Below are 17,970 nucleotides of genomic sequence, written 5' to 3' on the forward strand. Positions count from 1 at the left end.
ATGCATTGCATACAAGGGACATTTCAGGTCATGTTAGCTACTGCACAACACTCAAAACAACATACTAAACAAACAGATATTTAGAACGTAGGTCTTCACATCATATTTATAATAAAGAATCAATAACATGAATATGCATGATTTGTTTTTCCATCAACATGGCAGCCAATATGAATAATGAAGAATAACCACTGTCTTACATAAAGCAGCAAAGTCCAACACTTGAACCTGCATCATATGTCATCACGTGCTGTGCCGTTCGACAATGCCAGAGTCAACTTGAGATGTTCTTCAGAAGTCAGGATAAAATTCAGTGGGGAATGCCAGCCTAACATGTTCAAGGAATAAGTCTGATGAATAAATGAATATTTTTCACCTTAGTCATCTCAATGCAAGCTTGTTTTGAGTTGACCCATGGCTCGTACAGACACCACAACTTCAGAGGCTCATGTTGATACTTAAATGGGATTGTTTTTAATGCTGCCAAAATGCATAAAATTATTTGTTTAATTAATCAAACTACTTGTTTATTATAAAACAAAAATGTAGAATATTTTTTAGAAACTAAGACATTTTCTTTGCATACACAATGTTGCTCGAAGCAACTGATCCAGAGTCTTTTCTCATCCCATACTCCTAGTTACAGGGAGCTGTAACACGAAGCAGTTTGGCTGCATAAGTCAGTGAATTGAGCGAGTATTTCACCATGTGTATCATGTTGTGGCCAGTGGAAGACTAGTCTTATAATCCCTCTGCCTAGACGCGTTTACTGATTTTTTTTAATGCAGTGTGTATTAACACATGAATCAACCGTGTTTTACTCAACTGAATGTTGACCTCATTTTACGCTAAAACACGCAATTTTCCCGGCTTGTATAGCTGATGCTCATGCGCGTTAGCGAGTTGATTGACAGGCGATGTCTGTATCTACAAGGTAATTGACTCTTTTAACGGCAAAGTGGGACTTCCTTTCTACATCCATTGACTGTTGGGTACTAGATGCTTCTTGATTGGGCATTCCAGTTTCTCCCATTAATTTAAATAGAAGTGACTCGTCTCTGCTAAATAGTCTCTGACCTTACATTCTATAGAAATACAATGCCCATCATGCACTATGTCTCCTATCCGAAGTTTGCACAATTTTACTCCTGATTTCTTGAAATACAAGGACAGTAGAGGTGTACAAAAGCAACGCATTACTTTATTTAAAAAGTAACTGATATTATGGTCTAAAATAAAAAAAATATTGTGTTACTTTACTTGTTACTTGAAAAAGTAAACTGATTACATAATGCAAGTTACTTTTATTGCATTACCCCCAACACTAGTTGACATCTGCGGCAACATGGTATACACCATCTAAACCTATTTAAAATTGAGCTAATTCTGTTTTAAATTGCCATTAAACAAGCATGCAACTATTTGTCTTCATATTAATTGAGAGACTACTTGGAATATTTGTTCTTTTAAAAATTAATTTGGACCATTTCAAATTAACTAGTGAAGGCAAAAAAATTTATTTAAAATGGTGACCAGCGCGTGCTGAGTGACTCCAGCCAGCTCTCCTAAGCAACCAAATTGGCCCGGTTGCTAGGGAGGGTAGAGTTACATGGGGTATCCTCCTCATGGTCGCTATAATGTGGTTCGTTCTCGGTGGGGCGCGTGGTGAGTTGAGCGTGGTTGCCGCGGTGGATGGCGTGAAGCCTCCACACGCACTATGTCTCCGTGGCAACCCGCTCAACAAGCCACGTGATAAGATGCGTGGGTTGATGGTCTCAGACGTGGAGGCAACTGTGATTCATCCTCCGCCACCCAGACTGAGGCAAATCACTACGCGACCATGAGGACTTAAAAAAGCACATTGGGAATTGGGCATTCCAAATTTGGAGAAAAACGGGAAAAATCCAAAAAAATAAATAAATAAAAATTGGTGACCAGTTACAAGACCTTAGAATAGGTATGTACCCAAAGCTGAATACCTTATTCGGAAAGGCATGAATAATGTCTTAAAAATGAATAACAAATTCTACCGAATAATAGAAAAAATATTTGTTAGACTGATTATCCAAAGAGCACAGGCATAGAGAAATATTTTAAATAAACATATCTAAAACGACAACAAAATAGTAAGTCTGTGAAGTTAGTATGACTAAAGTATAAACTTTAAATTAAAATGCGCACAGTGTGATTTCAGTTCAAAACAGATGGGTGAGTTGCGTTAACATTAACTAAGCTACCATATCATACACATTTTCCACTTTTTATTTGGGCACTTGATTTCCTAAAGAGCACATAAGACTAATTTGAACGATCCTTCAGGGCTGCACTATTAATCAAAATATCATCAAAATCGTGATATGGTCATATGTGAATTTTAAACCACAAAAAGTTGTGATTAAATGAAATTATATGGTTTGTGTGCACTACAGAGTTTTTTGTGTCATACGGGGCTCGTAATTACGCTCAGAGCAGTTTGTGTGGTAAAAATAACTATTGCATAGGCTAAAACAAATCTAATCCTCAAAATAATAGAATAATATGCAATCATAATTTAGTTTCAATAATATTCAGCTGGGTTAAAAATGAGTTAAGTTCGTTTTTGCACACCTTGTTCATTCAGAGAAAACATGTTTTCGTAAAAATATATGTAGGAAAAAAATACATTTTATTACTGTATTGTTATATATTTGTGCATATAAATGAAAATGATTAAATATTAACCTTCTTTGTGTTTATTCAGTGAAAATATATATATACATACACACAGGATATACTGTATATCGAATAGGCTGAAAAATGATTCAAACGGAATCTTTTTGTATAGAATTTTAGCTTTTTTTTTTGGGTTGTTTGTTTGACAATATGGATGATGAGGGAAAGTAATACACAGTTTCACACATATTCAGCGTTATCTTGTAAAAAAAAATTATATAGTTAAATATAATAATAATAATAAGAAATAATTGTATGAATTATAAAAGGCATAATTGTTATATTGGAACTATAAATAGAAAAGTCCCATTTAAAACTGACTTTTCATTTAGTTTTGACACTCTTCCGGCTTAAGCCCCACCCAAATCCGGTTATATCCGAATACAGACACAGATAATTTTGCCATTGCAACAGATACAGATAACAGCTTTGCTGCACTCCCCTACCCAAGATATACATTTTCCCTTATACATTCATATACATTTTAACCTGAAACCTTGATGTTGGTAAAAAAAAAATCTATAGACATGTTATGTGACAGCTCCCTATGTAAAATGTCAGATATTATTATATTTTATTGTATAGATATGAGATTGTATTGTGTATTTTCTGTCTGTGAATGTTACTCTTGTATTCTAGAGCATTGATGACATCCACATAACTGGGAAGATATTAAAAGCATGGTGTTAGGAGAGCTTAAATGTGTCCTTTGAACATATTGGACAGGAGCCCTCTATAATTTACTCACTTTCTATATTAAGCTTTACAGATTGGACGTAGTAATCCCACTACAGTTTGAGTTTTCCCAAGGCTCTACATGCTTGAAAGAAGTGGATTGTTGAGGTGCATAGGCATAGACAGTCTAACTCATGTCATTATGTCCAGGAAATACAATGGTTGTTAAATGTTCAAAAGTGCTAAAGATTTTTCAGAAACAGTGACACCTAGTGGTTAATGACCATGTCGACCATTATTGTGGCTCAAACATTTATCATGCTAATGCATACTTTTAAGAATTTAACATGACCAAAAATCAACATTTGACAGACTTCATCCTTCAGTGCAACTTTCATCAAAAGATATCTGTATAACCTCCTAAATTTGCACTCAAAGCATGTACAGCACAGTGTTGAGCCAGCCGCCCAGTCATCAGAGAGAAGACAACAAGGACATGGATGTGTGCTTCGGATGAAGAACAGAGAGCAGGGTAGAACTGCACCCAGACCCATCTCAGACATCTACAGCTGGGTGGGGCCTCTCCAGGGCATCAGAGAGGTGGCACTTGACCAAGAGAGGAAGAGAAATTCCACAAAAGAACTTTGTTGCTCATGTTCATATGAAATGTTGGCTGATGCAGAGAACATCTATAAAAAGAACCTTAGCGTACAGAGAAGTTTGCGGCAGCTTAGCACTCCAACATCTGAGATTCATGAGAAAGTAAGGAACTCATCGAAATGGGAGAAACACATTGCCATCAGCATCTCCCACTGCATCCTCTCTTGTCCTGTTCTGCTTTCTTCCTGTTTTACACATCTGGACTCATTATCTTATACTCTGCTTGTAGTGTCTTTAGTATTTCAGACTTCTCTTCTATTTCTTGTGTTTTGCCTGAGTTTTTGAAAGTCTGGCCAAACACTTTCCCCTAAGATGTCTCTCAGAATTTCACAGACTATTTGGAGTTCTTTTAATTAGTTAATAGAGGGACAAATAATTGACACAAAAGGGGCTGTTCACACAGGACACATTCTTGTATTTCATTTGTGCTATTTATTCAATTTTGGTTTATGTACACATGTCCCGGATGGATGTTTTTTGCCATTACTGGTGGCGTGTCTCGCTGCATTTTCGGTGTCTCTGGCCTTTAGTGCCACATTTTTAAGACACAGTGTCAACAAGAGATCAATCAGATGAATCTGGTGATGGGATAAAAGTGTATTTAATGTGTATATTAGCAATTGATGTATGAGAGTTCAAGGGATAATTAACCTAAAAATGAAAATTATCATCATTTATTCACCATCATGTTTTCACAAACCTTTTTGGAATACAAAGGGACAAGTTAGCAGAATGTTTGGAACTGACAGGCTGTCAGTCACCATTCACTTTCATGTATGGAAAGTGCAATGAAAGCAAACATTCTGCCGAACATTTCCTTAGTGTTCCACTTAAGAAAGAAAGTCAAATTGCTTTGCAACAGCATTAGGGTGAGTAAATGAGTAAAAAGCAGAATTTTAGTTTTTGGGTGAACTGTCTCTTAAATGCATCCATAAACATGCATTCTGTTCAATTCCATTGAGCTCTTTACCTGTTATTACTTCAAGAACGAGCCCTGTGAAAATACCCCCTTTCAAAGTGTTTTAAAAAGAATTGTAATTATGGACATGTGTTGTGTCTGATCACTGTTCTCATCCATAGGTGTGCACTAGACTCTCTCTTACGTCTCCTGAGCAGTTCCCTTCCATCTCTTTGAAAGACCACTTATTCTCCCAGAGCACACCTATAGGCCTCGACTGCTTGGGCTGGCCCCACCGTGTGTCGTTTTCAGGTCAGTAACACAAGCTTTTTGAACACAACATGCACTTTATCACTGCATCACAAACTTTTATTAATATGGGAACAAGTTTATTGTCTTCCTAAATCTTTGAGTTCCATAGTGTCCTCCAGGGGGCAATGGTTGCTTTTATTCTAAAACCTTTGCTTTGATAAACCCTGGTGAGCTATTTATAGGTTTGTTTGTGACATTTGGATCCCGGAGACTTGCAAACATCTTTGATGTGAATTTGTAGTCTTTCATTATCAAAGATCGTTTAATTTACGTCCATATACTTGGACACAAACCTGAGGAGGTCTGTGCACAGATGCAAGCAAACATCTGTGATGAGATATTGAAAATGACTTGATTAAGCACTTCCACCTACAGGCATCTGAAATGTGTGATTTCTTAAGAAAAGCTTTATTTAGTCATGTGTGAATGTAGCAAGAGCATAGAGGTTATCTTTGTGCAGTAATGCATGGCGTGTGGAGCTCAGGGGCCCCCAGCGCTGATCCTCTCTCTTTCTGCCAAACAATCCTGCTGATTATTTCTCACCCACTCACTGGCGCCAGGCCTTCTCTTGCTCGCTCTCTCTCTCTCTCTGAACGCAGAGGTAGACCTGGCGTGAGTTTACAGCACCCCCCCCCCCATTTTACATATCACATATAGTAAAATAAACACTAGGGGTGCTGCAACAATAACTTTTATTAACTTTCACACAAATCACATAAACGGCAAAATGGCAGATTATCAGTTCCTAATAGGGTTACAAACTTTCCCCAAGCGAATACGGGAAGCTTCAGCATTTTGAGCACTTTAAAATTTTGAGCGCTGTCCAGGGATCCCCACTGAGCATATAGCCACTAAAGTATGGGACATGTAGCAACCTTAGTTCATAAACACTTACTTTTCGCTCTGTTCCTCATACAGTGCTATCTTAAGAAAACACTTTAACTATAGCGCATGACTTGAAAGGCGACACATTTTAACATTTGCATTACATAACCAACTGCATGACATCATTGGTTAGGTGTAATGTTTGGTGTAGGGAGGTAGGTTTTATTGATTTAAAGCTCGAAAGAGCATTAATCTCAAAAACTTGTTTAGGGGAACCTTTAACTCGCTTTTAGGGCCACTCACTGGACATTTCAAGTTGGAACAGCAATACTTGTTACGTCATTTTGCAAAAATTTTCACCACAGTGACGTAATGTTCATGAGATCAGGCTGGTTTTATTTGTCTCCTCTTAGTATCATGTTTTTACCTCAAACCTGGGCCAGCTATATATTTACATGTGCATTTTTCACTCTCTAATCTAAGCTGTGGCTTCTGCAGAGCTTGTTTACTTTTATTGTTCTCATCAAAATATTCCTCCCACTATTGATGTCTTGTCTCTATGACATGCTCTGTGCTTTTTGCGGGACCTCTGCAAATGCCTTGCCTTATTTAATATGGATTCCTATGAGGAGAAATACACAATGACCTCATTTTGTCCCTTTCTGACATCATGCCCACTCTACGACCTTTCCGTACACTGCATGACAAGCCAGTACAGCATTCCTGGCCGTTATGATAATGTAAAACTTGAGTCTAACTTCATCAGAGAAACTAACACTGTTACATGCTGCTCTCCACAGAATCTAATCTAACCACACCATTACAAGAGGCACATGGACCGACCGCACCTTTGGGTGAGTTTACTTGATCAGGACCACCATATGAACTTCTGCTTTCAAACAGAGCCTGTCTGGTTTATGAATGTATTGAAAAGACATCCAAACCTATTTGTTTCATTTGTAACAGTTGGGTTAAACAGATATTCTTCAGCATGGAATTGTTGTAAGCATATTGTAGATTTAAGACTGGGACATTTGTATAAATACTGATGTGATCATTATGTTATCCTATTTATATTTAGATGGCTTTCATTTTGCAATGACATTTTTAAGTGTGTGTGTGTGATCTGAAACAGTTGTAGATCAGATCTGTCATATACAAGAATGTGAGGAATGTTCCCCTGAGTTTTAACTTTGATCTGCATCCAGTTTCCAATGTTCTTACGTAAAATGTAATCACAGCTGCAAGGTCTAGAGCAAGTCAATAGTCTCACATTTGTGTCTGATGAGAAAGGTCTGCACACAAACCACATTCCTTTCTATTCATAGTTTTCAGAGATAATGAGCATTTCTGTGGAAACTGTGTATTTTAGTATCAGTCCGGCATGCTGCTCAAGTATGGTTTCGTCAAATGCTTTTGTTGTGATGTGTTGTGCACATTTTTGGGCCTGCCATTAGTGTGATATCAGCTAATTAGGGGTTAAATTCTTAGAAGGTGTTTGCAACTCTCGACATCGCTAGTGCTCTCTCCAGGCGCCGTCTTTTGGTTTACTAACAGCTTGGCTTTAACAGTGGAAGAAGGGGGGCTCAAGGGGGGACTGCGGGGGAAGAGAAAGGCAGCCCGTTTCAGTGCCAAACTGAGTGCTTCACATTGAACCATATGAGTCATATCAGTCCACTTCCCCTTAGAGGATCCCTGGTGATGCCAGCCTGTGACTGTATGTGTGTGGATGTGCGTGCGAGAGAGAGAGAGAAAGAGAGAAAGAGAGAGCTGATTGTGTGACTGGGCGTCTATGTTGAGCTCTTTGAGATTGCAGCCAAGAGTGAAGGTAAAAGAGCAGAAAAGCGAGTGAGGAATGAAAGGGGAGAGCTGAGGGCTCGTTGCAGACTCTACAAGCAGTCGCGACTGAGAGCTCGGTGGTTGACACAAGCCCTGAGACGCAGCGCGGTTGGAATTAATACCTGCCAAAGCGACACCACCCTTCTCCCTGTCGGTGTGCGGCCACATGCGCACCCAGCACAGTGCCGGTGAGGTGGGTGTCCCGCTGGCAGGAGGAGGCTGCAGTGGTGGCGGTGGCAGCAGTGGTGGGGGGAGCTCAGGGCAGTCACCTGGCTCTGACTCAGATTGCAGCCCCGCTAAGGGACTGCCTGGAGGGGTCAGGGCAGTGAGAGGGGTCATGTCCCATTACTGGAGTCTGGAGAGCCTTCATTCCACCAATGGTAAGACATTTCCACCTTTGGACATCAGAGATCAAGTTTGTTATTTGCTGGAAATGGAGGGATACTTTGAGCTTACCTGCTGAAAAGACCAACTTAGCTAGCTGGTTTATGCTGGTTTCATGCTGGTCCAGCATAGCTAGGTTAATCACCAGCAAAAAATTCTGGTCAACCAGCATACTGTTCCAGATGAAGCTTGTTAAACTAGTTACGAAACCTTGGTAAGGACACCAGCATCCCATTTTGTGGACCTGCATCCAAAACACAACAAATGCTGGTCTTTTCAGCAGGGCTGATGTGCATGTCAGTTAACACTCATGAAATGGGTGACATTGCCCATCTATGAGGTTTTTGTGACAGCTCTTGTTCATTGTATTTCAGTCTTTTGGTTTATGTGGTTGCATTGTCTTCAGCCCTTTATGGGCAAAAGGAGGTAGCTGAAAGAGCCACTGTCTCTATGCAAATGTAAACACATGCGTTCCTGCATTTTGCATGTCAAAGTAACAGGAGTTTGTTTCTGTATCACACTAATAGGCTTCACATCGGTTCGCATGCCACATAGATAGTAGAAGGTGATTAAAAGCAAGATTAGTTTGAAAGCTGACTAGTTTGCTGCCAGTGATGTTGTAATTCACATTAGATATAATGTTTTACAGTTGAATGAAGAAGTACCACTCTCTTTACTCTCTGCATCCTGCTTAGGTTATTGCAGTACTGTCACGACTCATGGATGTCATCTATTGATTTATGTTCCTTCTGGCTCGTAACTGGTTAAGTGGTAATGTTGTGGAAGGCTCTGTCAAGTGAGCAAATGTGTATTCTGGATATATAGTTGGATGGCTTAAGAGCGAACGCTCAGAGCGATGTGACAATGTTCCCTGCATTCAGCAGCTACGCATTTTCCCTCACAGGATATTAGTGTACAACAAAATGAACATGCAATGAGCTTTTCAACACAAGGTAGCCTTAATGATTGCATTAAACAATGTAGCCATATCACATCAGCTTTGCTATACTGTCAGTCTTCATGCAAATCTCACATACAGTATGTGAGCTATAATCTGTACTCTAATATTCATTCTGCAAAGCTCCTGAAAGCAGAATCTGTGTTAAACATATTTCAGGGGGGAAACCAACACTGCCTGGTTTGCTTTTAAAAGCCCCTTTTGCCTATAGAACAGATATATTGATTAACACAGATTCTTCAGGTTTCCTCTCTAAAAATAGAGCACCTCTCTCTTTCAGTTTTGGCACTACCCGTTTGATCCTTAATACTTGCCTGCGTCAGTGCCTATCTAGAAAATTGTGTAAAATGAGTGAGATGTTTTTAGATGAGGTGCCAGTTTGAGGTGCTCATTATCTTTTCTCAGGGTTGGCATGGTGACAGACAAGCCAATGACCATCAGCCAAGGTAGCACTGATGTCACAAACGACCATCGCTATTCACGTCAGCTGTAATTTGGATGTTTTTCTCATTTTGTGCTTTGTCCTGTGAGAGATAGGATGTGACTTTCTGCAAACGAGGGAAATAAATGGTGCACTGGGAGCCGGCGGCAATAGCTACAGACATTTCAAACAGAGCTGTCACCTCGTCACGGTCCACTGACCTCATTACAGCGCTCATACACTGTCCATAGCTGATCATAGAACAGTGGAGGGAAATCAGAGGAATAACACGTGAGAAATACTCTGAACGGAAACGTTTATATGTTTGAATATTAAAAATATTTAATTTAACACAAATGAGAGTTTTTTTTTTTTTCACACAAAACCCATGGGAATTCTTTTGGCATCTCATAGAAGGGCTGATACATCCAAGAGAGACAGAGATGGTTTTGGTTTGAGCCAGACTGAACCTCCAAAACTTAAACTCTCTCATAGCCCTTTCCCACTGACAGGATGCTGGTGCTAGAGCCTAATCTAGACTGTTCCATGTATTCTCGAATGTTCTGGTCTCAAACCAGGAACCTGGTCTCAAACCTCAAACCAGGAATATGTCAAGCTTCAGGGATGGGATAATGTCCTCACCAAGTAAAGTTTTCAAAACAACAATAACGCTGTCTGGCATGACTAATGCAAAACAAACTAGGTAGCATGAAACTACACTCACTGAGCACTTTATTATGAACAGCTGTACACCTACAGGACTTATTCATGCGATTATCTAATCAGCCAATCATGGGGCAGTAGTGTAATGCATAAAATCATGCAGAAATTGGTCAGGAGCTTCAGTTAATGTTCAAATCAACCATCAGAATGGGAAAAAAATTTGATCTTAATGATTTCGACCGTGGCATGATTGTTGGTGCCAGATGGGCTGGTTTGTGTATTTCTGTAACTGCTGATCTCCTGGGATTTTCACGCACAACAGTCTCTAGAGTTTACTTAGAATGGTGCCAATAACAAAACAAAAAATCCAGCGTGTGGCAGTTCTGCAGACAGAAACGCCTTGTTGATGAGCAAGGTCAACAGAGAATGGCCAGACTGGTTTGAGCTGACAGAAAGGCTACGGTAACTCAGATAACCACTCTGTACAATTGTAGTGAGCAGAATAGCATCTCAGAATGCGCAACATGTCGAACAGCAGAAGACCACGTTGGGCACTTTAGGACCATAGTGTTCCTAATCAAGTGCTCAGTAAGTGTCGATCACTCCTAATATAATCAACAAAGCTGTCTACACTTGAAATGCCCGATGTGGCAATATAACACACTTTCAGTTGATGGACATTCTGTTCCTACGTACTCTGATGCAAACAGTGGCTTCTGCCTCTTTCTGTGTCTGTCTGAAATTTTTTTTTTGTTGAATATCATAGAATTGATTGCTGTAAATTTTTAACTGTTGTCCATTGCATCAAGGCAGTTCATGATTGCACAAACGTTTAATTAAATTACTTTGGATGCTAAAACAAAGTTCTCAAAACTCGTAAGAATCGTTGACAAAGACTGTGAGGCGATATATTTGTTTGTGGCCAGATTATGAAGTTATGTTTTCAGTTGTGTCATTTTTTGACTCTCAAATTGAGCAAAGCAACGGCTCCGGCACAAGAACCAGCACCATTTTAGTGGAAAAGGATGAGGGTAGTTGATGCATAACATGTCCATTCACTTTTTTTTTTTAATCAATATCCAGACTTTAGGTTAAAATGTTTATGAATGTACAGTACTGTGCAAAAGTCTTAGGCACATAAGATGTTTCACAAAAGCATTTGTCTTAAGATGGTTATTTATATCTTCAGCTTTAGTGTGTCAATAGGAAATATTAATGTTAGACTCTCAAACATTACTTTTGCAAATAGAAAAGATTAGAATAGAGGAACAGGGAGCCCTGCAACAGATGTCATGTCCCCACAGAGCCCCCCACTGAACATCGAGTCAGTCTGAGACTACACTAAGAGACAGAAGCAATTGAGACGAACTGTGGCAAATTCTCCAAGAAGCTTGGAACATCCTATCTGCCAACAACCAAGAAAAACTGTGTCCAAGTGTCCCTAGGAGAATTGGTGCTGTTTTGAAGGCAAAGGTGGTCACACCAAATATTGATTTAGCTTTTTTATGTTTACTGGACTTTGTATGACATTAAGTGATAAATGAAAACTATTTATGGCATTATTTTTGAAGACATCCTCACTATGCAGCATTTTTCACAAGTGCCTAAAACTTTTGCACAGTACTGTAGAAGGGAAAGTGTATATTTTAGGTGCTGTGACTGGTCACCGTTTCTCTTAAGGTTTTCACCATTTTTAATCACTAATCAGTTCATTTGAAGTGGTGCTGCGACAAATGTTTTTTTTTTTTTTTTTTTTTTTAGTTTTGAAAGTTACAAATATTCTGTGTAGTTTCTCAATTAATATGGTCAGAAAAATTGCATACATAATTATATAAAATAATTGCCAAAATGCTATTTCAAATTGAGGAGGATGAATATGGGACACTTTTAGAAGTTTTAATTATGATCCAAATGCCATATAACATGATATTAAAAGGGTCATGCTTGCTTCGGCAGCCTGGGCTCTTTATTTCTGGCCACAATAATGGCACTGACGCGAGGGGAGGTGGTCGATTCGAGACCCGTGCCACTTGTGTCTTGTGTCATTTTATCTGTCCTTTTTTCATAAATTATGCTGGCATATTTCCTCAACTTTAAGCTTCAAATCTTTAGTGCTCTTTGCCCAAATTAGTGTCTGAGTATTAATTACTATATTAAATATATATTAATTTATATCAGGAAGGCTTTTAAAGTATGTTCATCATTTCCCAGTTCAATTTCATGTGAAATATACTGTATATTTTCACTAAGGGGACCGATCTATCTCAGTTCAATTTGTCTGCCTAGGGATGTGCTTGAAAGTTAGAAGTGTGTCTTAAAGGAATATTCCGGGTTCAATACAAGTTAAGCTTAGTCGACAGCATTTGTGGCATAATGTCAATTGATTACCAAAAACATTTTATTTCTACTCGTCCCTCCTTTTCTTAAAAAAAGCAAAAATCAAGGTTACATTGGGCACTTACAATGGAAGTGAATGGGGCCAATTTTTGAAGGGTTTAAACAGAAAAGTGAAGCTTATAATTATATAAAAGCACTTACATTAATTCTTCTGTTAAAAAATGTCTATTATTTGAGCTGTAAAGTTGTTTAAATCGTCATTTTTTTACAGTAATTTTTAGGTTTTATGGTTTGTTGACATTACATCGTCATGGCAACGAAGTTGTAAAATTGGCTGTAACGTTACACAGAAAAATTTTATCACACTAAAATCATGTAAACACACATATTGTTTATGTCTTGTGGCTATACTTTTAAAAATGTTAAGGTTCAAAAATTGGCCCCTTTTCACTTCCATTGTAAGTGCCTCACTGTAGATTTTTGTTTTTTGTTTTTTAAAGAAAAGGATGGACAAGTCAAAATTACTTTTGGTAGTAATCAACATTATGCCACAAAATGCTGTCGTGAGTTTAACATGTATTGAACCCGGAATATTCCTTTTACACAGTGTTTCCCAACCATTGTGTCGTGAAAGATTGTCAGGTTTGCCATGTAAAATGATCAAATTCCACAAAATAAATAAATACAGTATTTTCCGGAATATAAGTCGTGAATTTTTTTCATCATCTGAAAGGTCCTGTGATTTATAGTCTGAATCGATTTATAGGCCTAAACATAATGTATACAACTGATGTCGGCTGGTCAAACGCGCACCAAAACAGATGAAAACATTGGTCATAGAGACGGTAGAAGTGTTTTAAAGTTGACAATTCAGAATATTTTGCCTTTACAAAGTATTTTATGCAACCAGATTAAATATTTTGTCCATCTTAACTGTTCTAACAAACTCTTGTCCGCTGACAAATGCAACTCCTCACATGCCCATAAAGTGATGCTTCATCAAACTTGTAGTAAAAACATTCAGTCAGTGAACCGGATAATTAATGTATAGCAAAGAGGGTTGCAAATATCTGAAATATTCACAGACACAAACGTTAATGAAAGAATAGAATTCAACAGGTGTATTGTTTAAAAGCTGTTTATTTTTGCACAGCATAGAGTTACAGATTTTATAAACAGATGTGGATTACTTGTCACGTTTCTCTCATGAAACATAAACAGAATATGTGAAACTGTTGGACACGATTAATTAAAGCAAATTCTCCCATTTAAAACAATCCTATAACCAGCTGGATACAATGTGTAGATTCTGAGGTTCTGTAATCTTCACGGAGTGTGTTTGACATCTGAACCAGTGAATGGAGGCTGGGCGGCTGCTCTCGGGTGCTAGTGCCTTCCGGATCCAACCTCTGTCAGTGCGACTTATACAGAGATGCGACTTACTGTATATGTTTTTGTTTTTCTGTCAACAATGCGATTTTGACCCAGTGCGACTTATAGTCAGGTGCGACTTTATTTCCAGACAATACGGTAAATAAATACATTAATAAAAAAATCTAAATGTATTTGCTGTGGCATTGCAAGAATTAATTCGCAAGACCTCATGTGACCTCATTATACAGCGTACCTATGTTACTTGCGATTTTTGCATAGCCGCATTTCAAACATTACGAGTAACACACTACTAAGAAAACATGGACAAGTTCTTAAAAAGGAAAACTATCGACAATGGTTATGTGGGATAGTGGTGTGCCATGAGCTTTTTATTCGTAAAAAGTGTGCCGTGGCAGAAAAAAGGTTGCTTTAACAAGTGCAAAAATAACATTGTCACTTTAACAACTTGCGCAGGTGCCCCAGCTTATTAACAGAGAGAAGTCACTCTTTTTTTAGCACATCCATGCAATTTGTGATTCCAACTAATATTTTTTTTTTTTTTTATGTGACTGTAAAGAACAGAAAGGATAGTAAAAGACACATTATTCAATGAAAGTGGAGTGCAGGATCTCATCTTTGATGGATACATTACACGGAAGAAATATTCTGTTTTGATCTAAAGCACTTTTCAACAAAAAAGGTGATTTTCTAGGTATTCAAGTACTTACATTTCTAAAAGTAAACTTTAAGCACTTCAAGGACCTTGTGCAAACCCTGTAAACAGTGTAGAAAAAAGTGCAGTAGGGGTGAAATCAAGCAATACAAAGATTATGATGTCTGATGTTTGTTGCAAATTTTGAAATATTGAGTTTTGCCTCGATATGGTTTGTCATTTTTTTGGGTTCGTGATATATAAAAATTTGCTGTATTGTCCCATCCCTAGTAGCTAGCTAGCTAACCCAGCTAACAAGGTAAGTTACTGAACCATAGTTGACATGTAAAAGTTAACAATCATAACATACCTCTGTCTGTGGGTTTTCAGATGCCTCACAAAATTGGACGTTGTTGACAAAGCGTCTGTAATTTTTGAACCACAGGTTCTACATGTTGTAATCCTTTTGTTGCCTTCGATATTGTATTCTTTATATCCAAATGATATTACCTTTGGTATCATTTTGGCTGTGTCGTCCTTGAATGCGTGATCTTCAAACTTGTTCCTACTCTCCTGGAAGTTGATTAGTTGGTTGTCTGATTGGTTGAATGTGGAGCATGGAAATGCAGATTTGAAAATCAAGTGAATTGTTTATCGGGTAAAATAAATCGTTGATTTGCTTCACATTTTTAAATGTATAACTATGATTTTTGGTTTAGAAGGTATCAAGTCTTTCCAAGTTAGAGGGCTTGAGTCCTAGTCAAGTCGCAAGTTATTGTTGTCCAAGTCTAAGTTGAGTTGCAAGTCTTCTTTGATTATGTCGAGTCGACTCACAAGTCATCAAATTTTTGACTCAAGTCCATGTCAGTTCCATTTACATTTATGCATTTGGCAAATGCTTTTATCCAAAGTGACTTACAGTGCCCTTATTACAGGGACAATCCCCCTGGAGCAACCTGGAGTTAAGTGCCTTGTTCAAGGACACAATGGTGGTGGTTGTGGGGAGTGAACCAACAACCTTTTGCTTAACAGTTCAGTGCTTTAGTCCACTACGCCACCACCAATTCCAAGTCATGTGAGTCCACAACCTGTTAAATTCCATAATCAATGTGATGAAAGTTCATCATCACATGGATGCATTTTACATGCCTACTATTATTAAAGGAATAGTTCACCCCGAAATTTAGATTCTCTCATCATTTACCCTCATGTCATCACAGATATGTGTGACTTTCTTTCTTCTACTCAACATAAACAGAGATTTTTAAAAAAATATTTCAGCTCTTTACATTTACATTTATCCATTTAGCAGATGCTTTTATCCAAAATGAGGAGAACAATAGAAGTGATTCATCCAACAAAATGGGCAACAATATAATAAGTGTTGTAATACTCGCATAGTCTCGCATAGCTTAGGGCAGTACACAAGGAAATTGTTTGTTTTTTTGTTTTTTTTAAACATGAATGTAATGTGTTAGTATGAAAGGGTTGAGTGTTCACAATAAAGATTTGTCTTTAGCTGTTTTTTGAAAGAGGCTAATGAATTAGCTGCTCGGGTGGAATTAGGCAGGCCATTCCACCAGCGGGGAACAGTCAAGTTAAAGGTCTGGGACAGTGATTTTGTGCCTCTATGAGATGCCACCACGAGGCGCTGTTAACCCGCAGAATGCAGGATTCTTGAGGGCACATAAGTCTGAAGTAGTGAGTTTAGATAGTGGGGTGCGGAGCTAGTGGTTGTTCTATAAGCAAGCATAAATGCCTTGAACTTAATGCAAGCAACCATTGGCAGCCAGTGCAATTTGATGAAGAGAGGCGTGACGTGCACTCTCTTGGGCTCGTTGAAGTCCACTCTCGCTGCCGCATTCTGGATCAATTGAAGAGGTTTGACAGTGCATGCTGAAAGGCCTATCAGAAGAATATTGCAATAGTTCAGCCTGGATAGAACAAGAGCTTGGATGAAGAGTTGTGTAGCATGCTCCAATAGGAAGGGCCTGATCTTCCTAATGTTGTACAAGGCAAATCTGCACGATCAGGCAGTCCTTGTGATGTGGTCTGTGAAGTTCAACTGATCGTCAAACACAACTCCCAGATTTCTGGCTGTCCTGGATGGTGTTATCATTGACGAGTCTGGTCTTTAGGTCCTCACAATGCTAGTGAATGGGTACCAAAATTTTGAAGCTCCAAAAGCACATAAAGACAGCATAAAAGTAATTCAGTGGTTAAATCCATATCTTCAGAAGTGATATGATAAGTTTGGGTGAGAAACAGATAAATAATTAATTTTATGCTGCCCATATGTCCTTTTTGGAGCTTCAGAATTTTGGTCACCATTCACTTGCACTGTATGGACCTGCAGAGCTAAGATATTTTTCTAAAAATCTTAATTTGTGTTCCCCAGAAGAAAGAAAGTCAAACATATCTGGGGTGGCATGGGAGTGAGTAAATTATGTGAGAATTTTCATTTTTGGGTAAACTATCCTTTTAATCATATTAAAAAAAACAAAAAAAAAACCAGTTCGTTTGGGTGTGCAAGCTGACATTTTGGTTGGAATTTGCAAACTTTTGCACACACGTGGCTACACCACTGATACTAACGATCTACTGCTAGGTTCAGAAACTATAATGGTGGAAAAAATTATTCTCAGGGGAACGTTTTAATCACAGGTTAAAATTTTAATCTCTGATTTGTTAAACTGTATTTAAAATTAAGTGGTACAACATAACTCAATTTAAAATAAAAACAGAGTTTAGGGATCAACCAACCCTAAACTCTACTTAATTTTGTTCTTATTGGTGCAACCCACACTCAGTTTGAGTTGATTTATGTGTGCAGAGGTTATTTGTGTATATCATTTGTGAACTCTTCTTCACAGTATTTACAGTACATGATCTCATTGTATATTCCATATGTGTCATAACTTTCCTGTTTCCCCTCCTTCATGCTAATGCATGCACCAGGACACATTTGATGCCGCGAGGGGCCTTTAGTCTATTTGATCTGGAATGAGAGAGGCGGAGGGTGGGCTGGGTTTAAACACTGCAGGTGTCAGATGCGTTGTAGAATAGGCCTCGTGCAGTGGAAACAGTCTCGCAGGATGTGTCACCACCTCCCATCAACATGTCGTGCTTCTGCAAATCCACATCTCTTCTGCTTTCAGTATGTGTGTAAAATGCACCATCACTTGTCACTGAGCTGGAAATAGAAAGTCTCAGTTCTTCTCAAAAGCTTTTTCATTAAAGTCTTAAGTTTCCATTCTGGA

The 17,970-nt window shown here is 38.4% G+C and overlaps 1 protein-coding gene across 7 annotated transcripts in view; it reads left to right on the forward strand.

The window, feature by feature from the left end:
• LOC127441883 (rho guanine nucleotide exchange factor 4-like) overlaps nucleotides 1-17,970 on the forward strand; it is a 142,005-nt gene that overhangs the window by 87,127 nt on the left and 36,908 nt on the right. For 4 of the 7 annotated variants that reach the window (XM_051699417.1, XM_051699418.1, XM_051699419.1 and 1 more), the window contains 3 exons: nucleotides 3,826-4,149; nucleotides 5,128-5,257; nucleotides 6,883-6,936. In XM_051699417.1, coding sequence (XP_051555377.1) covers nucleotides 3,826-4,149; nucleotides 5,128-5,257; nucleotides 6,883-6,936 — 508 coding nt within the window. Of the gene's footprint in view, nucleotides 1-3,825; nucleotides 4,150-5,127; nucleotides 5,258-6,882; nucleotides 6,937-7,817; nucleotides 8,302-17,970 lie in introns of those variants that run through there. The other 3 variants (XM_051699421.1, XM_051699423.1, XM_051699424.1) reach the window with 3 other exon arrangements.

Source organism: Myxocyprinus asiaticus, chromosome 6 (assembly GCF_019703515.2).
Source record: "Myxocyprinus asiaticus isolate MX2 ecotype Aquarium Trade chromosome 6, UBuf_Myxa_2, whole genome shotgun sequence".
Lineage (NCBI taxonomy): Eukaryota > Metazoa > Chordata > Actinopteri > Cypriniformes > Catostomidae > Myxocyprinus > Myxocyprinus asiaticus.